Raw genomic sequence first — 25896 nt, forward strand, 5'->3', positions numbered from 1 at the left:
CAACTGAGTCACTGACCACACATATATGCCTATGAGGATTTTAACCCTTTCCTCTCTCCTGGCCCTTCAGCCTCGCACTGGCGCCTATTTTACAAAAGTCTGCTCCCCCTGATGTCAAAACCTGGCTATGCCTCTTATTGGGGGACTTATTCCTTCTCCACAACGCCTCTGGAAATGGCCAGACTTAACATAAGTAGAGCCGGAGTTAGCTCTATACCTATTTCTAAATTATTTTTATTAATAAACATCCTGCCTCGTTTGAACAGAAGGTGCTGCATGTTTCCTGTGCCTGTCAAACAGTTACAATATCCCTGGCCCCAAAGAGCCTACAACATGCCTTTGGAGCACAAGGGTATCATATACCTTGCTTGCCTAAATTCATCTAACGAGGAGTTAAGCGAGGTGGATCAGGGTTTGGGTTGGGGCAGATCATTTTGAGCTTCCTCCTATTAATGCCACTTCTCTTTCTGCCAGGTCAGCTGCAAACCACAGAGGAGGAATCACTTGCTTTTCGCTTTGATAGAGGAAGATGGGAGTCTGGCCTTGCGCATGGTGGATATGACTACACAGTGCCATGGTTTGCCATAAACCAAGGCCAGGTCAAGGCCAGCAACACTTCAACACTCATCCGAAGGTCACACAGGACTTTTCACACCTTTTAAACATACTGCCATTTTTTATACAATTTTTTAAAAGCATAGTTTAAAATACCAAGTCTCCATATCAGAAGGAAAAGAAAACGATGCAGAGAAACTGCCTACTGGTTAGAGCAGCAGGTTCAGAACCAGGAAAGACAGGGTTCAAATCCCCTACTTCTTCTGACTTTGAACAGATCACTTCAAATACTAGATCTATTAGTACACGTTATTGTCTAATGAAGCATATTTACTAAGTAAAAGGGTAATATTATAAAGACAGTTTTGAACTGTATGGGTCACAATAGGCCATAAAAGGCCTCTTATAATATTATCCCATCCATACAAGTACGTACATACTTGCACATGACTTTAGGGTAGGCAGGTTTTAGACAGAGCTGTGATTTAAACTTCAGCCTGCTTAAATCGCCCTCAATGGGCTGGCCTCCAATATTCAGCTGCATTTAACCAGGTAGTGCTGCTGAATTAGCAGCACTAACCAGTCATGTCAAATTTGGGCAGGAGGAGGGCAGTCCAGGGACAGAGTCAAAAAGGAACCAGCTATTTTGTGGGTGCCAATGATACTTGGTGCTAGTGTCTGCGTAACGAAGCAGATAGGACCACATAAAAAGGCTATTCTAACTTTGCCTGCTTAGCTTTGTGGGTGCAGACAGTGAAAACTGGCCGCATTTGCATAACTGCTAGCTGCAATATGTCCCATACTCTCCCCTGCCCCGAGTAAGAGTACCCTCATCTGGGCCCACAAATACTCCTACTCCTGGGCACAACCACACACTGTGTCTCCTTCCAGACACCCTCTCTCAAATAGCAACCTCTCCTGAATCTTCACCACCCCTAAGCCCACCTTAGCCTTTCATAATAGTCTAGGGGGTCCCCAGTTGCTACTGCCCACACCAGCTCCGCTCTGAAAATGGCTGTCGTAACCTCTAATGGCAGTCTTGTGAAGTCACATAGAGGTTGCGGCAGAGCAAAGCCAACATGGGCAGCAGCAACTGGAGATTGCTCCCGGCCTACAGACCCCCCTCTAGACCACCAGGGAAGGTTAAGGTAGGCCTAGGGAACCTTCAGAGGGGATGCTTCCGAAGGGGGGGGGGGCAGTTGTGGGGTAAAGGGCCAGGAGTTGGTACTAGTTTGGGGAGGGGGGAGTCTCAGGAGGATGTTATGGGGGGGGGGGGGGGGGGAAGAGTCCAGGAGGAGGTGCTATTTGTGTAGGGGTGGGGGGGTCAGGGACGAGCCGCTCCTTAGGGGACATGATGGATGGGTAGAAAATGGAGATCCCTTATGCGGGTCCTGGCTGATATTCAGTCAGGACCTTTATAAATCTTATGCAAGGCCCAGTTGATCATCAGCACATGTCCAATCTATTCAATGCCAGTGCCTAGCCATTGCCCGGCCTTGAAGATCCAGGTCTAATTTAGCTGGTGGCAATCAGCGCTTCAAACAATGCTGACCACCGCCAGCTGAATATTGACAGGTAGAAGTGTACTTGCTCTTCACACACAGAAATTCTATAAAAAGTGGGCACCAGCATATAGACTACCAGCATATGTGTCTATTTATGCATATATGCCAAAAATCCACCTAAGTGCTAGTCTATAAATATGCATATCTTACGTAGCATGTATTTGACAGGTAGGTGTACACATAGGCAGAGTCTGGGCAGAATGAGGGCAGGACTACAGTATGCTATAAATTATCTGCTTTAGATGTAGTCAAATGTGTGCAGTTAGCTAGCCCGGCACCAGCAGTGCTCAGATAATGCCTGGCTTCACCGATTCCACCCCTGGTCGGCCCCAGCAGTCAAGCAAATATACGACATTATCTGGTTAAGTACTGCAGAATATCTGCTCTTAGGCCAGGCAGGAGCTTCAATCGTTTTGGATATCCACCCTAGTGTCTTTGAGATAAACTATGATCAAAAAAAATTACTTGTTATTTTAAATGGTTTGATGCCAATAAATCGATCCAAAAGCTGCAGGGAAGTCAGGTATACAGATAACAGTTAGAGACCGCCCATGACATGGAAATAAAATGTGAAGCTACAGGCTGTGTGCGCTAGACTTCACTGTGCTAACGGAGACAGACTTAGCTGAATTCTTCACACAGCGAGGCTCCACCAGTTACCAGCTGCTCTGAATGTCACAAGGTCTCTCAAATTACGACAACTATACAGCAGCAGCTTAATACTCTGTGAGGTTTTCACCATGGCAGGAGGCTGATTCCCCTCTCCAGACACTGCCTGTACCAACATTGGTAAGAGGGGAAAAGGTACAGTATTCTTTTTAAAAGATTGTGATTTTTATGTTTTTAAGTTTGAGTTTTGATTTGAATTTAATGGACTTAAATTAAAATGACCTATTAAATCTCTCTAGTAGGCGGTGTTTCTCGCTCATTCCCTTCTCCGCCCAATCTGAGCCCTAAACCATGAAGATGGATCAGACACACATCACACAACTTCTTCATAAAGATTTTTATTATTCAAAAGTTGCAAAATCCCTACCCCACCCCTTGCACAAATTCCTAATTGGAGTCCAAGTAATTGCCCACCAATGGGGGGGAAAAACAACCATAAATCCATTCCAAGCAGGCAAAGAAATTCAGTCCAGTGTCTCAGTTGATAAGTGGAACTTTTAAGGGTGAAACCAACACATCAAAATTCAAGTATTGCTAAGCTGTCTAGGTAGGTAGAAAAACCCTATTAACAATTCATTTTAAAATGTAGATTTAAAAATGACAACATTGTTTTGCTACCACTGGGTACAGTCATTTGTGCCACTGCTGTAAGCACATCATCTAATTCCCCATACGTAACAGGGCTTGCTCACATCACTGGCTAGGTGCAGCAGCAGTGATGGCTGTAGGTCACTTGTCTTCCAAAAGGAGTGTGTGTGTGGGGGGGATCCTGAAATCAAAGCTCAGGTGCAGCACAAAATGGCCACCCAACAGATGAAGCAGCAGTCCTGGTTTTTAAAGTTTTAGATGGGCAAACTGGGAGAATCCATGCATGGGAAGGGTTTGTTTATTTCTCCTTTTACAGAATGCCCTCAATGCCCTTTGATTTTTACTCAGTAGTAAGTATCAGAATTATTCCATGACGAGGTCTTTCAACTTCATTTTAAGGGGATATCAGTATTTAACCAGTTACTATCCTTTATGGCAAGCTGGTACCATTAACCAACTGCTGGGAGCAGCAGGAACTGGCCAATTCCTTTATCTGCCTGCCTGGATAAGGATTTTGACTTACCACCCCATTTCCCAGACCCATAATCATCATTAATAAGAAATTGGTTTCATGAAGTGGCGATGGCATGGGGCAGTCCTGTTGTCAGTGCAGGATCCCTGAAATAATTGTAACCTGATGATGAAAGTCCTGCACTTTGTCACTCGATCAGCTTCTTCGCCTTAAAAAAGCGGCGCAGGTAGAAGACCTGCCAGGTGGCCAGACCCACAAGACACAGCATGGAGAAGACACTGAAATAGAGCACCCGCAGGCTGGTGGATTCTGCACAAAAGGAAAACAAATCTCTTAACTTTTAGGGCTTTAACCCAGTCAGAGACATTACCTGGCAACACACAGTAAAGGAAAGACAAGCCCAAACTGAGATTTCCCTACTTTGAATAGGCAGGAATATAAAGTCCCTTATTCACCCAATACTAATCCCCAGCCCCCTCTCCCCATATTGAATTTAGCTGACTTCTTAACCTTTTTCCTACCTCTGTCCCAAGAATGTACAAAATCTGTTTAAAACACCACTCTCCCCCTTCCAGTGGTCAGCCATGTCAGACCTTATCTTCCACTAAGATTTTAAATCTAACCCCTTTCAATGTGTTATTACCAAGTTTTGAATAATCTATGAAACAATAAGCATGTTGTCAATAGTACATGTACACTACCACCTTAAAAAAATAATAAAATAAAAATTTGCAGTGCTCAGTCATGGAATCTGGGGCTCAATAAGAGAAGTCTAGGGCAAGGCTACATACCAGAGAATGCAAGAGAAGGTTGTAAGCTTTCAAACTCTGCTGGTCTCTCTCAACCCCCGTCTAACATGGGCTGACAGTAGCTCTTCTCCAGGATGTTACAAAACTGGACAATAAATCCAACATTCTGGTATTCATTGATATCTAAAAATCAACAGTCACTAAAAGCATTGAGGCTATCATAATCCTATATAATAATTTGCACCTCCAATGTTCCATCGCTGTCTGGCTGCCTGGATTCGTAACATCTGATGACGTCAGCCAGCCTCCAGCATTCCATTCCCCTTCACTGCCCTGCCCTCGCATCAAAACATAATGACATCAGAGGGCGGAACAGTGAGAGGGAAGGGAACGCTGCAGGCGAGCTGACTTAAGGAGGGATGTTACGAATGGAAGTCAGCGCCAGCCAGCCAGAGAACGTTCAGGTACAAATCGAGGGGAAGAGAGAATCATGGGACAACAAGGGGATGGAAGGGAAGAATCGCTGGACACGGAGGGGAGAGACAAAAAAATCGCTTACAAGAGAGCCCTTCTAGGGCCCGTTTCATTGTTGAGGAAATGGGCTGGTTTCCACTAGTAAATGAATAAAATCCTTATCTGACAAGGCACTGGCAGACTGTAAGACTCATATCTGCTATCATGTTCTGCTTTCAGTAAACTCCAGGTAGCAAGGAGAACCAAAGGCAGGTCTAAGGACAGAATGTTGGGGGGGGGGGGGGGGGGGGGGGAAGGAGGAGAAAAAGGCAATGAGGAAAACAGATTTTGGTGCTAAGGTTACCAGATTTTTGGTTTGCAAATCTGGGACAGCCAGGCCAGGGGAGTGTGGGTGAGATCTCCCTGGCAGAGCTTTCCACCACATTTATAATCTACTAAAAATAAACAAACAAACATTCTATTTCTTCATATCTTAAAAGTACATTTTTTAAGTTGCTTAAACCAAAATATTTAGGGTCCAGTACCAAAGTCTTATGCTGTGTGATATGTCCCACATAAGAGAATTAATTATGCAACGAAAAAGCCAAATCAGCTGACAAAAATCCAACCACTCAGTGCTTTTTTTGTGCCGGTACGCAACGGTACGGCGTACCGGCACCTTTTTTTTTTGCTCCCCCCGCCCCGTGAGTCCATGTCCCGCACGCAGTGCCAGCCCCCATTTCCGGCCGCTGCTGCTTCTCCTGTTGAGCAGCAGCGGCCGCTACACAAAGAAAAAGATTTTTAAAAAACTTCAAACCTGGCTGAAACGCGGCACTCCGGCACTGTAGACAGCCATTAGGCATTGGCTGTTGCCCCGCAGCCGCTCCTCCTCTTGCCTCTACGTCACTGCGCTCCTCCGGGGTCTTCCTCCAGGGGCAGTGACGTAGAGGCAAGAGGAGGAGCGGCTGCAGGGCAACAGTCAATGCCTAATAGCTGTCTACAGTGCCGGGGTGCCGCGTTTAGCTAGGTTTCAATTTTTTTTTTTTTTAAATCTTGTTTTTCTTTGTGTAGCGGCCGCTGCTGCTCAACAGGAGAAGCAGCAGCGGCCAGAAATAGGGGCTGGTGCCGCGTGCATCGCGACTTCGCGCCTTCGCGGGAAACTTGGCAGGGAGAGGGAAACCAACAGAGGGAATGATTGGGGAGAGAGAGAGAGGGAAAACAACAGAGGGAAGGATTGGGGAGAGAGAGAGAGGGAAAACAACAAAGGAAAGGATTGGGGAGAGAGAGAGAGAGAGGGAAAACAACAGAGGGAAGGATTGGGGAGAGAGAGAAAGAGGGAAAACAGAGGGAAGGATTGGGGAGAGAGAGAAAGAGGGAAAACAACAGAGGGAAGGATTGGGGAGAGAGAGGAAAAACAACAGAGGGAAGGATTGGGGAGAGAGGGGAAAACAGATGGAAGGATGGGGAGAGAGGGGAAAACAGATGGAAGGATGGGGAGAGAGGGGAAAACAGATGGAAGGATGGGGAGAGAGAGGGAAAAACAGATGGAAGGATTGGGGAGCGAGTGGAAAAACAGATGGAAGGATGGGGAGAGAGAGAGAAAGAGGGAAAACAACAGGGAAGGATTGGGGAGAGAGAGAAAGAGGGAAAACAACAGAGGGAAGGATTGGGGAGAGAGAGGGGAAAACAGATGGAAGGATTGGGGAGAGGGGGGAAAAACAGATGGAAGGATGGGGAGAGAGAGGGAAAAACACAGATGGAAGGATTGGGGAGAGGGAAAAACAGATGGAAGGATGGGGAAAGAGAGGGAAAACAGATGGAAGGATGGGGAGAGAGAGGGGGAAAAACAGATGGAAGGATGGGGAGAGAGAGGGAAAAACAGATGGAAGGATGGGGAGAGAGAGGGAAAAACAGATGGAAGGATGGGGAGAGAGAGGGAAAAACAGATGGAAGGATGGGGAGAGAGAGGGAAAAACAGATGGAAGGATGGGGAGAGAGAGGGAAAAACAGATGGAAGGATGGGGAGAGAGAGAGGGAAAACGGAAGGATAGGGAGAGAAAGAGGGAAGACGCTGGATGGAAGAATGCAGAAAGAAATAGGGGAGACACTGGAAGGATGGGGAGAGAAAGCAGAGCTGCTGGATGGAAAAGGGGAATAGAGGAAGGGGCATGGGGAGAACAAGGGTGAGGAAAAGATGAAAAGCCACAGGTAGATGAAGGAAATTAAAGAATGGATAGTAAGAATGAATTAAATCTGGACAGAGAGAGAGCCTGAAAAATATTGAAGAAAGCAAAGAAAAAGGAGACAAAAATGACAAATGGCACAGAAGAGTTAAGTGAAAATAAAGGAAAGGAGAATCACAGACTGGGACCAATATGGAAAGAAAAACAGTCACCAGACAACAAAGGTAGAAAAAAATCATTTTATTTTCATTTTAATGTTTGTAATATGTCCAATTTGAGAATTTACATTGGCTGTCTTATTTTGCACTGGGTATACTGGAGCTGTAAGAGCTTACAGAGATTATTTATAATGAAAAAAAATCACGTTATTTTTTTCTCCTATAGTACTGTAATATTTTCAATGATGTCTGTTTATCTGCGCCATGGCTGGTATAGGGGGTGTGGTTAATGTGGGTGTGGCTATCATAGGGGTGGAGCCATATGTGGTGACCCCGCCCATAATGAGTACCGGCACCTTTTTTTCTACAAAAAAAGCACTGACCACTCAACATGTAACATTATGAGGAACATAGGTTCAGGTTCTGAAACTTTGAACTGGTTCTCAAGACATTTTACACTATCAGTTATCTATCAGACAAAAAAAAATATCCAACCTTTGGTGTCTCATGACTTGGTTTCATTGCTCAGAATCTCTCTCCCCCTCGCTCTCTGGTCTCATCTGTTCCTTTTATTTTTCTGTCTGGTAACGTCTTCCTTTCTCCTTTCAGTTTTAGCTTTGTCTCTTCCCTTCACCAGTGTATATTTGAATCTTTTCCTTCTCTATATTTCTGTCTCTTGATGCTCTTCCCTTTTCCTATCCTTCCTACTCTCCCTCCCATTCCAACTCTCTCTCCTTATGAGTTCTCTTTTCTCATCCTCTTCTTCCAGCATTTTATTCCCACATTTTGTCCATTCCTCTTATGGGTACTCTTCTTCATTTTCCTCTCTCTCCTTCCCAACACACTCTCACTCTCTCCTCACCCCTTTCAGTCCAGCATCTCCACCTCTCTCTCTCCACTTTCCTCTGTAATGTTCTGCTGGTGTTGTGGAGATGGAATACTAACGAAGTCCCACTGAGCACAAGCACTGGAATCCTCCACAGGGCTTCTTACTGCCCCACCAGGCTAAATAGTGGAACACTCCACGGAGGGACCTTTGAGGCGGAGATATGGCACCACGAGAAGAGGGGGGGTGGGGGGGGGGGACTGTAGTGAAGGGATAAGAAGCATGAAATCAGAGACAGGAGGTACTTATCCTCCGTGAGTTGGGGTCATCCAGCCAAAATTAGGGACATCTAGTAAACCGTATGATAAAAGTCATAAAAAAATGAAAAAGAATGAACAGAAGAGAGAAAGGAGGAGTGAGGGGTAAAGTCTAGGACAGGCACATAGGATTTTAGGAGCAGCCTAATGGTAAGTGCTGTGGCTTGAAAACCAGAGGAACCGGGTTCAACTCCCACTGCAGTTCCTCGGGACCCTGTGCAAGTCACTTAACCTTCCATTGCTTCAGGTACAAAAACTTAGGTTGTGAGTCCCTAGGGATAGAGAAAGTGCCTGCATATAATGTGTACAGTGCTCTGTATGCCTAGTAGCACTATAGAAATGATTATTAGAAGTAAAGCCTGAAATAAGTACACAGAAGCTTCAGTGTCGGGAAAGTGAGAGATAAAAGGAAGAAATGGTGTTCAGTGGTGGGAGAGTGAGGGAGGGGTAATGCCTGAAACAGACTGGTGGAGATGCGATACATAACCCCCCAGGAAGAGCACGGTCCCCTCTCCTATAGTAATAGTGATATGGGGTGGGGGGAAGTTGAGTGGGGAGGAAAAGCCCAGAACAAGTACAGGGGATCCTTGATGGCAGAAGAAAGGGAAATGGGACTTGATATACCACCTTTCTGAGGTTTTTGCAAGTACATTCAAAGCGGTTTACATATATTCAGGTACTTATTTTGTACCAGGGGCAATGGAGGGTTAAGTGACTTGCCCAGAGTCACAAGGAGCTGCAGTGGGAATTGAACTCAGTTCCCCAGGATCAAAGTCCACTGCACTAACCACTAGGCTACTCCTCCAGTAGCCTAGTAGGTCAGGCAGGGTTTATGATACTGTATAAGGTCGAGACTACAGAAACCCAGAGATCTCTTATGTTTTGTGTTTCTTTTCACTCTAACCATTGGTGTCTCTCATCTCCTCTTCCCGCTGCTTCATGTATGCGAAATCCTTGACAATAGATTCAGAGAGATCCTCCAGCCGCCTCAGTTCCAACTCCAATGGCTTCAGTTTCTCGGCTTTCGCAATCTGAGAAGCAGAGATGGAAGTGTGAAACGAATGTCAGATCCAGAAAGGGGAGGGGGTAACAACTGCTGCTCCTAGGCAGGCAGAATTATTACACCCCCCCCCCTCTTCCCCTTCAGTACAATACAGTTGAAACACTGGCAGATTCACAAGCATTACACGAGCAAAACAAAAAGATTCCGGGCCATGGTCTGCACTATTACCTACAGAGTTTTTATTTTGTGCATTTATAGACTGCACATCCACTAAAAACTGATCTGTGCTGTACACTATAAAAACAATTATGATTCATATCTAAATTAATTAAATCAGGATGTGTTCCCTGTTCTGCTCACATTACGAACTACTCCAGGATTCTAAATAAACTGGTTAGGCTGACATTCTATTCTGAATTAGCAAACCAGTGAGAGCCTTGCATTCCACAGACAAGGGCCTTCTTAATATGCCTTCTTTCTGACAGATTAGATGAATATTACACTTCTCTTTTTTGCCTGTGCCCTGAGCTTGTGGGATACCTTTCCACTTAATTTACGTCATTACCATCTTTACTTTCCTTTAGAAAATAGTTAAAATCCATCTTTTTCAACAAGCTTTCTCTATAGGACAGAACTGAAGTGCTGTTTGATAATCATGTTGCTTTTATACAGTTCATATTAGCTGTATTGTCTTATATTATGTTATTACTATGCAGCACTGATGGTCTGTAAATGGATAGTGCTGGGCAGACTTATACGGTCTGTGCCCTGAAAAGGACAGGTACAAGGTAAGGTATACACAAAAAGTAGCACATATGTTTATCTTGTTGGGCAGACTGAATGGACCGTGCAGGTCTTTCTGCCGTCATCTACTATGTTACTATGGTAGTTGCCGCCAGTAAGCTGACACACAAAAAACTTGATCCACGTTTAATCTTGGAGTTGGCGAGTGAAGATTGATGCCAGATTTATTTAATTCTGTTTATTAAAAAAAAAAAGTGTTATCTCACACCATCTATAATCTGGGCAGCGAACAAAAAACATACATAATATAACATTAAAAAATGTTCAAGAACAGCAAAAAAAAAAAAATACAGTGCAAAAGTAGCATAAAATAATGCTGGCAAAAAATACATATAAAAATTGCAAACACAGATTTACCAAAACCATCACTTTTTTTTTAATAAACAAAATTAAATAAATCTGGCATCAATCTTCACTCGCCAACTCCAAGATTAAACGTGGATCAAGTTTTTTGTGTGTCAGCTTACTGGAGGCAACTACCACAGTAACATAGTAGATGACGGCAGAAAGACCTGCACGGTCCATTCAGTCTGCCCAACAAGATAAACATATGTGCTACTTTTTGTGTATACCTTACCTTGTACCTGTCCTTTTCAGGGCACAGACCGTATAAGTCTGCCCAGCACTATCCCCGCCTCCCAACCACCAGTCCCGCCTCCCAACACCGGCTCTGGCACAGACCGTTTAAGTCTGCCCAGCACCATCCCCATCTCCCAACCACCAGTCCCGCCTCCCACCACTGGCTCTGCCACAGACCGTATAAGTCTGCCCAGCACCATCCCTGCCTCCTGCCACCGGCTCTGCCACCCAATCTTGGCTAAGCTCCTTAGGATCCATTCCTTCTGAACAGGATTCCTTTATGTTTATCCCACGCATGTTTGAATTCCGTTACCGTTTTCATTTCCACCACCTCTGGCAGGAGGGCATTCCAAGCATCCACTACTCTCTCCGTGAAAAAATACTTCCTGACATTTTTCTTGAGTCTGCCCCCCTTCAATCTCATTTCATGTCCTCTCGTTCTACCGCCTTTGCATCTCTGGAAAAGGTTCGTTTGTGGATTAATACCTTTCAAATATTTGAACATCTGTATCATATCACCCCTGTTTCTCCTTTCCTCTAGAGTATATATGTTCAGTTCAGCAAGTCTCTCCTCATATGTCTTGTAACGCAAATCCCATACCATTCTCGTAGCTTTTCTTTGCACCGCTTCAATTCTTTTTACATTCTTAGCAAGATACGGCCTCCAAAACTGAACACAAGAGTAACTAATCCAGAAGGGAAATCGCATTCTGGAATCATTTACTATTGATTTCTTACAACTGCTGTGCAACCCACTCCCATGGGAGAGATGGTAGGATATACTCACGTCCTCATAATTCTGTGCCTCGACTCCATGTTTAACACTGAGAATGATCAGCTGATCAGGCACCCGAAAATTTCCTGAAACCACCAACAAAACAATTGTTAAAAAAAAAAAAAAATTACATAATCCTCCACATTTAATACATTAACACTAGTTAACATTAAAACAAACAACATCAGCTACAAGGTGGGGGGGTGTGAAATCCTAGGTTTTGAATTTCCCTTCCTCTCTGCACTGAGGGGCCCTTTTACTAAGGCTTGGTAGGCCTAATGTGGGCCTATCGCATGGTAAAAGGGCACTACTGTGAGATGCATCCTGCGTTTTTCTTTTTTTAACTCCGTTAAAAAATATTTTTCATTTTTTGGCGAGGGAGGCGGGTCTGGGGGCAGAGAGTAGGCGTGCCTGAGCTAAATTACATGGACGTAGTATGGAGGGGGGCAAGGGGGGATACTGCCCCCCCCCCAAAACGAGCTGCCCCTACCAGGGCAGGGGTAGGGACTTAACCCACCACTAGCTTCTCTCCTCCCAGCCGCTGCTATGGCACCCTGGAGGAACCGCAAGCTTCCGTGCTCTTCCCTTTCCTTCCCTGCCTCTCGCTCCCTCCCCCGCAAAGCATAATGAAAACATGCGCGGAGCCGTACTCCTGCTGGGGAATATGTGGAAGGGGGCAGGGGTGAGGGAAAGAGATGGAGACTTGTAGGTAGATGCAATAACAAGAGGGAAATTGAAGACTGGTTAGTAATAATGAAATCTGGACAGAAAGGCAGAAAAATAAATGGAAGAAACTGGAAGGAAAAGATCAATGCTGGATATGAATGTAATGAAGAAAGTGAAAAGAGGAGAGAGAAAAATGACAAATGGAAAAGGAAATCCTTGCAAGAGAGTTAGCAGAAGCTAGAGACTGGAATCAACACTGTTAGAAACATTAAATGACCAGACCACACAGGTAGAAAAAAATATATTTTTTCATTTAAAAACTAGCATATTACCAACAGTGCAAAGTGGAAAATAAGGTAATGGTTTTCTATTTGACTAAATGAATACATTTTTCTGTTAGCTTTCAAAAGCCTAAACCACCTTCTGGTTCGGACAGTATACCATGCTTTGGGGTCCTTTTACTAAGGTACGCTAATAGATTTAGGATGCACTAATGATTAGCGTGTGCTAAATGCTAAGAAGCCCATAGGTATAAAATGGTCATCTTAGCAATTACAGTGTGCTAAATCCATTAACACACCTTAGTAAATGGACCCCTTAATTTGTAATGCAGTATACAGAATATGTCAGGTTTTGAAATTTACACCTGCCGTCTTTATATTTTGCACAATATGAGGGAACACATTACTGTTTTTCTAGTGTATTGTGTGCAAAGTCTGGCTGCTTGGCAGTTCAGTTTAATTTTTGTCTATATATCTATTTTTAGTCTGTAGTAACATATTCTATATTTGGTGAGGGTTTATCTGCGTTCTGCATGTGTGGAAGACACCAATAAATGTGTATTGATGTTATGTGAATGTGAAAGGAGGCATAAAGAGAGAAGTTTTCGCATGGTGCTGGCTTATTTCAGTTAAAAAGATATATTATGTATATGTATATATATATATATATATCAAACATATAAATGGCGAGTGTCGTACTCACTCGCAAATGCACAGTCGAGACCCTCTCTGTCCCGCCCCCGCGTCAATACATGATGATGTGGGCGGAACAGAGAGGGTCTCTACTGCGCATTTGCGAGGGACGAAACCGCCGTCGCTAACGCTCCCCCCACCTGGAGTCGCCGCCGCCACCCACCTTCCACCTGGCCGGGCCCTCGCTCTGCTATTGAAACAGCGAGGGAACGCAGCACACAGCTCTGCTCTGCTGAGCTGCCGTTCTTCCTTCTTCTTCTCTGCCTGTGTCCTGCCCTCGACGACGTTACATCACACGAGGGCGGGACACAGGCAGAGAAGAAGAAGGAAGGCCGACGGCAGCTCAGCAGAGCAGAGCTGTGTGCTGCGTTCCCTCGCTGTTTCAATAGCGGAGCGAGGGCCCGGGCCGGATGGAGAGGTGGCAGCGACTCGGGGGGGGGGGCCTTGCAGCGGCGACGGGAAGGGGCTTTCAACCCCCCCCCCCCTTTCCTATACTAGCCCGTTTTTACGGGCTCAACGGCTAGTATATATATATATATATATATATATATATACTGATTAGCTTTCTCCATAAGCAGTGGACCACTGACAGGAAACTGCCTGCTCCCGACACGAGAAAACCACCGAAGAAAAGCATCTTCTACATCCTCAGCTTTTCCCGCCCGTTTACATTTCCGGTGTGGATTCGTATTGCTTTGCCAGTCTTCTAGAAGCTGCTTCAAGATACGTGAAATTTGACTGGGATTGACACCATATTCTTTAGCAAATAGATGCTTGACTTTGTTTTCTAATTTTTTAAGAATTTCTATTTGTTCAGTCAGTGTTAAAGTCTTACAGTTGCGCGACGACGACGATTCCAGTGTACACTCTAACAACATTCTTTCGCTTCTTCTGCCTGTGGCAGTTAACCAATGAGATTTCAAATTTACTGCCCCTTTGTCACACGCCAATCAGCTTCCATATTCCGTGCGTGCGATTATGCTGAGTCTTTCCTGCAGAAGAGCAGTCTTAAACCATGCATGTAAACGAATCTTGCGCTAAACCGAGGTTTGTCCCCATAGAAATTGATGGCGCCAAAAATGGGACCAAAGTATGGCATGCAGTTAAACAGAGCATGCGTTTATCTGACGTGCACTTAAATGGAGTGCACTGTATATATACTGGCTTCATATTCGGTGTTTTAGGCTTGTGTGTGTTTTGAATAACCTTAATGAATATGTATAAGATGTATGTATGCAAATGAAGCAGTCAAACTACGACCATGCTAAATTACCATGCACTACCCAATTAGCAAGGGAGCCCTTATCGCCTCCTAAATAAGTGGCAGTAAGAGCTCCCCAGTGATGATGGCCATGCGCTAGTGGGGAAATTAACGCATGGCCATTACAAAAAAAACAAAACAAATGCAGCCATTTCACTGCTGTGCTAAAAGTGGCCCCAGGGTGCGGAAAACCCCCTCGTCGACAGCAGCAACACCCACTTTTTAACACAGTTTAGTAAAAGGACCCCCTGAGTAAACATGTGGATTCGAACTTAGCAAGGGGGCTGTAATTATCTGATACAGCCCTCAAGGTGTATGGTGACAATACAGTAACTGGAGTATAGATCATTAGTTACCATACTGGGGGTCCTTTTATTAAACCTGCAGTAAAAAGTGGCCTGCAGTAGTGTGGGCACATGTTTCTGGCGCACGCTGGGCTGTTTTGTACCGTGTCTGGGAAAAAGCGCATTTTTTTTTAAGGCTGGGAAATGGGTGTGCGCTAACATTAAAACTAGCATGCGCCTGTATATAGCCTGAGCCCTTACCGCCACCCATTGATGTAGTGGTAAGGGCTCACGTGCTATACACGTGATAACTGTTCGGCACGCAATAACTGCCACCAGAAACACCGCACACAGTAGAAAATTAAGAGACTGGCGCTGTGAGTCACAGAGCAAAAACATACAGCCCTTAGTGACATATGGTGACTTATATGATGGGCAGAAACACAAAATATCTTAAGGAGAGAAGAGGACAGGACTGTACCTACCTGCCGGGTGCAATTTACTTTCAAAGCAGATCTCATAGATCTCATAGTCATCCGTGGTGAAGGCAAATTTTCCCTTCTTAGCATCTTCCTTGGAGTAGAGTGTGTGACCAGCTGAATCTACCACCTGGAAAAAAGGACACCCAAGAGATGAAATTTCCCTCTAAGCTCCCCTCAAAGGAATGGGCAGGAAAACTTGTCTAATCCGAGGGAAAAAAAAAGAGCAGTAAGATGTTATAACTTGTGCCAAGGCCAGAAATCAAATCAAAGAGAATACAAATCAGCACCAGAACCCAGGAACGGTTCCAGTTATTTCTGTACTCAAGTCATTTTTTTCTTTTAATAAAACTTTCACAAAACAGAGGAAACTGTCAAGGGACCGAGAAATTTTCTTCAATCTGAATCAGACAGGGTTAATGCTAGCCACTGACAGCCCTACAGGGGGAGAAAGGAAGGGGTTGAGATCTGCAGGGAAAATAAGTTTGGGGGGGGGGGGGGGGGGGGGGGGGGGGGCAAGCAGTCTGCTTATGGCTATAGGACTGGAAAACGCCCAGGAACCAGGATACCCAGTTCCAAAAAAGTAAAAAGCAAACAAAATAACTGAAAGTAACATGCAGAATAGCAAACAGCAAAATAATCTCTTCCCTAGCTCTTAAAAATATAAAACAAGAGATGCACCACTCACTTAAGAAAAACAGTATCAACCTATCCCCAAATCCTTGAATGCCAAATCATTCAAAGCTCAATTATCAATTAAAAATATATATATGTGCATATATATACAAGATATGATATAATACTGTTCTTTAGGTATTCACTATGTTCTAAACACTTCAATGTACAATCCTATATTTACAAAAGTCTGATCATCATCCAGTCATCTCTCAGCTCAGTTTGGTGACAGTTCATCGCACAATTCTTCACCATCACTCCAAAAACCGTAAAACTTATCTGGCATGAGAAAAAAAAAAAAGCGTGGCCTTTTTAATCTGGCCCTTTCATTAAACACAAATAGTGCTCAAGAATTATTGGCCCCATTCTGCGATTTTGTACATAAGTTTTTTTATTTTGTTTAAAATTAGTCTATTTCAGTGGAATTCTTTTGCTTGCAAAACAGTGCATGAGAATATATGCGCTGCTTTATCCGGCTCTTTCTGAGAAAATCTTATGCAACACTAATAGCAGTAAACAGCACATACTACCTGCAAGGCTAATAGCATTTATTCACAACAATTTTTCATAAGTTAAAAAAGGATTTAAAATGTAACAGGAACGCAATACTGCATAAACTACAGCCACCTGCATCATACAGGCTTCCAGCATTCATAACTGTTTTAAATCTCTGTACTTCTTTGGTACTGTAGGTTCAACACCTTGTGGGAAGTGAGTTTTCTGAAAATATATAGTATGTCCCTCTCCACCCTCTTCATGAAGGTCCACAGTGTTGAATGACAGCATTAGAACAGTGCTTGTAGCCCAAAATGCCACCCCTCTACGGCATTTGTAGTGTGAGCAATCCTAGTAATGTTGAGATGGGAAAAATGGTGGACATTTGCCCCTCACATCTTTGTGCTCAAAATTATGGCAAAGGTCCTGCCATAGAAAAATGTAGGCAAATAAAGACCATATGGCCTATCCAGTCTGCCCATCCATGTTATCTACTCTCCTTATCACTCCCTTAGGGATCCTATGTACTTGGTCCATGCTCTCTGAATTCAGATACTGTTTTCATCTCTACCACTTCCACCGGGAGGCCATTCCATGAATTCACCTCCCTTTCCGTGAAGTAGTACATCCTCAGGTTACTTCTGAGTATATCCGCTTTCAAGTTCATCCTAAGCCCCCCTCGTTCCAGAGCTTCCTTTCAATTAAAAGAGACTTGCCTCATGTGCATTTATGCCACATAGGTATTTAAATGTCTATTATATCTCCCCCTCCCCCACCTTTCTTCCAAAGTATACATAGAGATCGTTAAGTATGTCCTCATATGCTTTATGAACGAGACCACTAACCATTTTAGTAGTCACCCTCTGAATTGACTCCATCCTGTTTATATCTTTTTGAAGGCAAGGTCTCCAGAATTGTACATATTCCTCGCCCTGTGAAACCCAAGCATCCTTCTAGCTTTCACCATCACCTTTTCTAACTTAAGATCATCACATATGATTGCACCTAAGTCCTGCTCTTCTTTCGTACACAAAATCTAGAGTCATGCTCCATCTTCTCATGATGGGTCACACTGTCTACCAATATTTCAAATGTTTCTGGTACCATTGCTAGTACCAGTAAACAATGGACTGCCAAATGATCTCATTATCGCTTTTCATTCCCAGTTCATGAGTCTTATGAATCAAACTGAGTCAGGTGAAAAAAGCAGCCCATTACTGCATACTGGAAAGCATTCATAGTGGTACTTTCAAAATCCAGCAGAATTCCATTAGGATTAGCACCTGAAATCAGTCTTAACTTTAGCAAAAATCGGGTTGCACACAGACTGTTCCTTGTTTTTTTGTTAGGCAGTACAAGATTGTGGGGGTTATGCTTTGAACATGATCAAAATGGATGGTGTAAAGTTGAAATAAGATGGGCTGCACAAACTTAAATATGTCATCTGTCAACCACAGCTTTGCACATGTGAGCCCATCTATCAATTCTTTGCAATCCATTATTACTGGTCAATCCTTACCAGGCCTGGAGTTGAAAAGAATGATGTCTCTAAACTACTACTGTAGAATTTTAAATGTTGTGTCCACAGGTGGAGGCTACAATACATGTCGCTGCAATGTCCGTTTCAGAGTCATACATTTGTGCAAGGCCATCAGAATGCTGTCATTCAGCTGTGTGCTTACAGCCCCAACTACAACTGTTGATGTTGCAGAAATGAAGTTGTGCACAGTCACACCAGACTCCGAAAACTGAAGAAAAGGATCCCGAAACGACAAAGCTTGGATCTCTGAGACTCGATGAGCCAAAGCAATAGCCACTAGAAAAATTGCTTTCAGTGCAAGATCTTTATCCAATGCTAGTCGCAACAACTTGAACGGCACCTTCTGCATTGCTCTCAGCACCAAGTTCAGATTCCAGAGTGGACACGGATGGCAAAAAAAAAGGACTGAGATGGAGCACGCCCCACAAACACTTCACCACACTGGGATGTACTGCCAAGAAAGAACCCGATACACGCCCCCAGAAACATGCCGAAGATGCAACATGAACCCGGAGCAATTTGTAGGCCAAACCCTTCTGCAACCCCTCCTGCAGAAAGGCCAACATCTGCAACACAACATGCCTCAAACGCCCAACACACTCGGGCACAAGGCGTGGTAGTAGACTGCTTCCTAGCTTGAATTGAACCCTAGGGGCGAGAGAGGGTAGAGGTCCACTCTCGGCACAGGGAGCAAGGCTTGCGTCTGCTGCGTGTCTAGCAGGGCTCCAATTAATTCTAAACAGGGAGTAGATGTGACAGGGTAGTTAAAAATGAACCCTAGGAGCTCTAGCACCCAAATAGTTCTCTGCATGGACTCCTGAGCACTGTCCCTCAACATGCTCTTCACTAGTCAATCGTCCAAGTAGGGAAACACATGGACTCCCAGTCTGTGTAGCAACATTGCGGCTACCCCTAGACATTAGGTTGAAAACCCTGGGAACTAATGAGAGGCCAAACAGCAACATGCAGTACCGAAAGTGATGTATTCCCAGTAGAAATCCAAGATACTTCCTGTGGCCTGGAAGTATTGGGATGTGTGCGTAGGCGTCTTTTAAGTCCACAGATTATAGCCAATCTTGAGCCTGAATCATTGGGAGAAGGGTGCCCAGGGAAGCCATCCTAAACTTTTCTTTGACCAGGAATTTGTTCAGGGCCCTTAAGTCTAGGATGGGACACATCCCCCGTCTTCTTTGGCACAAGTACCACCTGGAATAGAATCCCTTTCCCTTCTTCCCCTGGTGGAACAGGCTTGACCGCATGAGCCTTTAGAATGGCAGAGAGTTCCTCTGCAAGCACCTCCTTGTGATGAGAGCTGAAGTAAGACAATCCCAGAGGGCAATTTGGTCTTTGACACCAATGTAAGGCATAACCGAGACAGACTATTTTTTGTCTATTAGATTGTAAGCTCTTTGAGCAGGGACTGTCTTTTCTTCTATGTTTGTGCAGCGCTGCGTATGCCTTGTAGCGCTATAGAAATGCTAAATAGTAGTAGTAGTAAGGACCCACCAGTTGGAGGTTACAAGGGGCCACCTTTCTTGTAAAAAAAAAAAAAAAAAAATTTAGCCCCCCATCCGGGATGGTTACTTTTATGGTAGCTATGCTCTGCTTGAGCCAGTCAAAAACTTGTCTTCTGTTCGGACTGGGGAGTCGGCTGGGTCTTAGGCAAATGCTATTGTTATGAACGAGCACACTGGGACTGAGCCTGCTGAGGAGGGTTGGAAGAAGGCATGTGCCAAAGCCTCTGAATGACAGGGACCCCTCTTTGACTTACCCAAAAGCTTCCTGGATGAGGAGGATGAAGACATGCTTGCTGGGAGACAGTGTCGATGGTATCGGTGTTTTTTTTTTTTTTTTTTTAATGAGGTCCGCGACCTCCTCCACCTTCTCTCCAAAAAGGTTATCTCCACGGCACGTGGCATCTGGCAACCTCTGCTGGACCGCTAGGTCCAAGTCAGAGACATGCAGCCATAAGAGTCTGTACATTGCTATACTTTGAGCAGAAATCCTGGACACCACATCAGAAGTATTGTAAGCGCCCATTGCCAGGAATTTACAACACACCTTCTACTGCTTGTCCAGATGGAGAAGAGGTTCGGTCTGCTTCAGTGGGAGAGAATCCGCTAAATCAGTCATACTGCTCACCACGCTCTGCAAATAGGGGCTCATGTAGACCTGGTATGACTGTATACAGGATATGAGCATTGAGGTCTGATACATCTTCCGCCCAAATGAGTCCAGAGTTTGAACTTCTCTGCCTGGGGGAGTCAAATCAAAGTCTCTGGAACTTCTGGCCCGTTTTAGTGAGGATTCCACCACCAACGAATGATGACGCAACTGTGGTTTATCAAATCCAGAACTCTGGATCCAATACATGGTGTTGTTTTCTTGGGGAGGACAGGGACAGAGGGGCCTCCCAGTACGTCACCTGAACATCACGCAGGATCTTGTGAAGCAGGACAGTCACAGCCTCGCTAGATGGAGGGTCATAGTCCCGGACCTCGAACATCTCAGCCCTGGGCTCATTCTCCGTCTCCAAATGAGATTTTCACCTCTCTATGGGAATACCACAGGACTCCTCCTCCAAGGAGTACCTTGGGTCTTCATCAGACGCCCATGAGAATTCCGTTTCAGCAAAAATCTCCTCACTGGAGGGTTGAGACTGAGCCTGTCTTGGATAGGAAGAACTAGGTCCTTGCCTGGAATGGAACAAAGACGCAGACTCTACCCTCGACTCTGGCAAAGCTTCCTCCATCGACATTGAGGGGGTATCCGCATGGGCGGCATTGGTGTCAGAGAACTCATCGCAGGTTGAGGGCCCTGTGAAGCAGCAGGTAGAGGCATAGTTTGCGCAAGCACCTCCTTGATGAAGGGGGTTGCTCCTACCAGTGCAGATGCTTGGATACCGGATCTCTCAGTGCCTTGTGCTCCCGGGACCATGCATCAAGGGGGATTGATGCTTGTGCTCCTTAGATTTTACCTGATGCTGAGCATAGATGCCCCTTGGTGCTGATGAGGACAACGTTGAATCCTCATGCCTCCCTGGTGTCGGGCCGATACTGACCAGTCTCGGGGACCCTGCACAATGGTTGGCCTCGAGGCAGGTGGAGACTTGCACGATGCATGCCCACTCCCAGCGTTAGGCAGGTGCAAGGACTGACTTCGATGCTGACGATTTGGACCGAGCTCCAAACATTTTCTTCTTTGGAACCTCTCTGGACTTCTGTGTTCTTTTTTGCATATGCAAACAAAGAATACAGTTAGTAGAGATATGGTCTGGCCCCAAACACTGGTGACACAGTGTCACAAAATGCCTAGTCACCCACCTGGTGTTACCCTGTGGCCACTTAGAGAGTCTATCCCCAGCACAGCTCAGGTCCACCTGCACCTGCTACTGGTGCTCTACACTAGCACCCTCCTCCCACCGACTGGGTCACAACCACCTCTGGGCAAGTCTCTCGCTCTCAAATTATCCCCAGTGATTTCTAGGTTACTGGAGGCCACACTCCCAGTTGGTCCCACAGTTCCCAGAAAGCACTCACTGACCCAACACACAAAGCACCAGGATTCTTTATCAGTCCAGACAAGCAGGGCAAACAAACAATTGTGTTTATTCTCATGAAAATATTGAGCAGACAGAAAAAGTGCAATCAGCAAACAGTAACAAGTAACTGAAAATGGACAATTATAAACACTAACTAAACATTTGTTTACTTTCTACAAAGTACCTGGGGAGATCGGGACATGTAGCTGCTCACCAGTTATCAAATATAACTGTTTTAAAAGGCTACAACAAAGAGACCGCTATTAAATGGACTGGAAAAATTCCTCATTTTTAGGTATAACTTGTCTGGAATGTTTTTACGTTTGGGGAGCGTGCCAGGTGCCCTTGACCTGGATTGGCCACTGTCGGTGACAGGATGCTGGGCTAGATGGACCTTTGGTCTTTCCCAGTATGGCACTACTTATGTACTTATGTACTCTCTCTTCTCCCAGGCTGAAACTGTGGGGAAAACCCCCCGCAGTATAATCCAAATGAAAAAAAGCTATTGGGCCAGAGACTAGTCAACAAGTTTTAAAAGAAAGCTGGTTACATCACTATAGGCATTTCCTTTATCTGTGTGCTAACTAAAAGAAAAAAAGGTCAGTTCTTTGTAGCAGCTTAAAACATAACATGCACCACCTGCTGGCCAAACTAGAGAAATGAACTTCAAGAATTAATAAAGGCAGTTTTACAGGCTTAAAACACAATTCTGTCACACACCAGGAATAGGTGTTAGCCCCAGAGATGGTCCGATTGCATCAAGCACAGCGCTTGAAGCCACTGGGAACCTTCAATGACATGGAAGGGAAAACAGCTGTGGCCAAATCAAACAAATCTATGGTGATATAAAAAAGGGACAAATCACCAAAAAATGCCAGGGGAAAACTCCCAGCCAAATCTCAGGCCTAAGAAGACCTAATGAGCCCGAGAAAAATTAAAAATTTGGGCAAAAGAACAAACTTTAAGGGAAAGGAATAAAAAGGACTATCCCAAGGAGAGAACAGGACAAACTGGGACAAAAAAAGCCTGTGAGGGAAGCCACAAAATCTTTAAAAAAAAAAAAAGGTAGACACTGTGAGGAGCCATGATAAAAGCTTTTTCTCCTCACCACGGATAAGAAGATAACGATGGTCCCATGCTTGCGCACTGGGAGCACTGCCTTGAGCTCTTGATATATTATACTGAATAGTATTCTGCACCAGGCGCCGTGGTTGATGTCACCAACATGTGAGAATGAACTGGCCTGCTTGTCCTCGGAGAATATACTTTAAGGAAGCTCACAGAAATTCAGGAGGATCCATTAATGGACCCATTCAATAACTGATCTTTTGAGATCAGAGTGATTCTATAGGATTGAAAAAAGGTGGAAGCTGTCCCTCTTCAAAGACGTGGTAACAAGGAGGAGCTTCACCTTGGTGATGGACAAAGCAGAGCCACCGAGAGACAAAGCTGGGGCCGGGGCAAAAAAAATCCTCGACGCTCTCTCTCATTGCTGTTACCTCTACCACCACCGATGCTCTCCCCCCCCCCCCCCCCCCCCCCCCCGGCCACTGCCACTGCCACTTTTCTCCTCTCCCTTTCTCCTCCCGCTGGTCTTACGTACAGCTTCCTGCAGCGATTTACAGTCAGAGGCCGTTTTCATGGCCTTCCTTCTGCTGCATCCCACTCTCTCTACTGAAACTTCCTAAACAGGAAGTTGCAGTAGAGAGGCCGGGACACAGCAGAAAGAAGGCCATGGAGACGCCCTCTGACTGTGAATCGCTGGCCTGTTGCCGGGCCCTCCTTGGAGGCCAGGGCCAGGGCCAGGGCCAGGCCCAGGGAATTTTGCCCCCCCCCCCCCACTTCTCGGCAGCCCTGGGGCAAAGAGATGTAGGAAAAGGAGAATGAATCAAGCAAGCTACAGGCTCTGAAACAGCTTGGTGTCTACCAGGAGGAGACTGTATCGAAAAGTAATCTGATCAGCAAAAAAGTGGAGCCCATAAAGAAGTAGACATAGGGATCACGTGACGCCATGGTGCAGGGCAGACGCTGGTAAGCTCAGCTCTGTGCCCACTTAACCCAATAATCGGCTGAATTGGCGAGCCCACGGCGGAAAAAGGCACAGCTTCGCACTCATCAGCTGGGGGAATTGACTCGCGATCGGAAAGACCGAGAGAAGAAGCGGAATGGCGACAAAAACAGTCAGAAAGGAGCGAGATAGACTCAAGCAGGCTGACAACAAAATGGCCGACCAGCGTGATATCGGAGAACTTACAGCAGGCTCTGTATGGATGACGGAGATCACTGCCGAGATCACAGCGGCGGTTGAGGCGGCCCTAGATAAAAAATTACAACAACTTTATGATAGAGCGGAAGAAGCTCACGAGCGCATCGATAGCATGAGTTTGGAGCTGGACGAAGGGCTGCAGCGAGTATCGGAGGTCGAGGAGGCAGCTGAGGCCCAGAAGGAGATCACCGCGAAAATGGAGAAAAGGGTGCAGAGCCTGGAGGCTAAGCTCGACGACTTAGAGAATCACAGCAGGCGAAATAACTTGAGGTTAGTCGGGCTCCCAGAGTCACTAATAGATAAAGAATTACCAGCATTCTTGGAGGGGTGGCTGCCACAGTCCCTGCATATAGAGGATAAAATACATAATTTCTGTGTGGAGAGGGCACATAGAGTGGGGCCCCTACGCCCATCAGAGACCAGGGCACGAGTGGTGATTTTGAAAATCCTCAATTTCCGACATAAGCAAGCTATATTGGAAGCGATACGAGGCGGGGGCACCCTGACTTATCAAAGTAAGAAAATCCTGTGCTTTCAGGATTATTCTCAACAGGTGCAAGCATTGAGAAAAACTTTTACGCCATTGTGCACGGACCTGTTCCAGAAAAAGATAAAGTTTGCACTTCTATATCCTGCAAAACTGCGTATCTCTATTAATGGAGTTACAAAATTTTTCGATAAAGTGGAGGCAGCGAGAGAATATGTGCAGCAACACGGAAATGCGCAGGATACGCCATGAAAATACCTAGAAGGGAGATATTGAAAGCTGGGAAGAGTGAAGATCAGTTTGCAATAAAAGTGAATAGAGCCTTGGGGGACTGGTTTGCGGGCATTTGGACTGAGCACCGGATGGCGGTTCGTGGCTGAACGAGCATATGGGATAATACCAGGTTTTGAGGTTAAGGTTTCAGATATGTTTATAAATTGGAAGCAAGTACAGAACTATGATCCAAATTCCAGTATTCCCTTAGAGGGAAGGACAGATAAAATTGGATATAGTAACTGGGACAATTTTGATCAGAGTATGGCAAACGAACTTGGAGAGACAGCCCCAAAGACTGAAAATGTGCACTTGAAGAGTTTAAGTAGATGAGCCGGATAGGAGTAGATCTCCGGAGTGAGCACGAGCCTGATCGAGATTATATGCAAACGTGAGAATCCGCAGTTTGCACAGTGGACTCTCTGTAAGCTCATATGCAGGAGTCTCGAGGTTGTATGTGTATATGGGATTATAAAAATGCCTAAAGTTTCTGTTGGGACTTTATTTGAAGGGGTTTATATAGTTAAATGTATCTGGAATAGGCTTCTGCCTCCCGAGAGGGAGACAGATAGCTAACGATTAGTATGATGGATGATATGAGGTAGATGTGCCTGTATAATATGCTGGGAATGAGAGGGGGAGCTGATGGGTAGGGGGGATATGTTGATTGGGAGAGTGTGGGTGTTATATCGTGATTACCATTTAGAACGGGAGGGGAAGGTCCTGGGTAGTTGAATCTCAACGGGCAATACAGTGTATACAAATGGAGGTGAGGGAGCGGATTAATGAGCATTTGTGGGGAAGAACAGCGGGAGCGGCGCTGCTGGGACGCCAGGCCTGCTGGGCACTAGACGTAGTATACTTGATAAGGCCAGCATCAACAGGTATAACGTAATGGGACTTAAAGTTTACTCCTGGAATGTGGGGGGTATATCTTCTCCTATAAAAAGAAAGAAAATACTTCATAGCCTCAAAAAGAAAGGGGCTGACGTAGCGCTCCTACAAGAAACACACGTAACGTCCCAGGAGCATGCAAAGCTTCAAACCTGGTGGGTGGGGACCATGCTAGAAGCCCCAGCGGTAGGGAAAAAAGCAGGAGTGGCAATATTATTCCATAAATCTTTGCAGGTGGTGATAGAAAAATCATGTCTTGATGAGGAAGGGAGATATATACTGGCTCAGGTAAAGGTGAATGGTAATTCATTTCTAATAGTGAATGTATATGCTCCTAACGTGTACAGTAAACAATTTTATCAGAC

The 25896-nt window shown here is 45.1% G+C and overlaps 2 protein-coding genes across 2 annotated transcripts in view; one reads left to right on the forward strand and one right to left on the reverse strand.

Annotated features, from left to right (window-relative positions):
- Positions 1–588, forward strand: part of LOC115480982 — a 46962-nt gene extending 46374 nt beyond the window's left edge. Inside the window, exon 5 of the mRNA XM_030219967.1 lies at positions 475–588. Within this exon, the coding sequence (XP_030075827.1) occupies positions 475–588 (114 nt within the window). The remainder of the gene's footprint in view (positions 1–474) is intronic.
- A 2523-nt stretch (positions 589–3111) lies between these two features.
- LOC115480433 (transmembrane emp24 domain-containing protein 10-like) overlaps positions 3112–25896 on the reverse strand; it is a 29888-nt gene continuing 7103 nt past the window's right edge. The window contains exons 2-5 of the mRNA XM_030219101.1: positions 15367–15490; positions 11709–11782; positions 9440–9566; positions 3112–4158 (exon numbers count right to left, since the gene is read on the reverse strand). Of these exons, the coding sequence (XP_030074961.1) occupies positions 4037–4158; positions 9440–9566; positions 11709–11782; positions 15367–15490 (447 nt within the window). The 3' untranslated portion in view covers positions 3112–4036. The remainder of the gene's footprint in view (positions 4159–9439; positions 9567–11708; positions 11783–15366; positions 15491–25896) is intronic.

The sequence above is a fragment of the Microcaecilia unicolor genome, chromosome 11 (assembly GCF_901765095.1).
Source record: "Microcaecilia unicolor chromosome 11, aMicUni1.1, whole genome shotgun sequence".
Classification (NCBI taxonomy): Eukaryota; Metazoa; Chordata; class Amphibia; order Gymnophiona; family Siphonopidae; genus Microcaecilia; species Microcaecilia unicolor.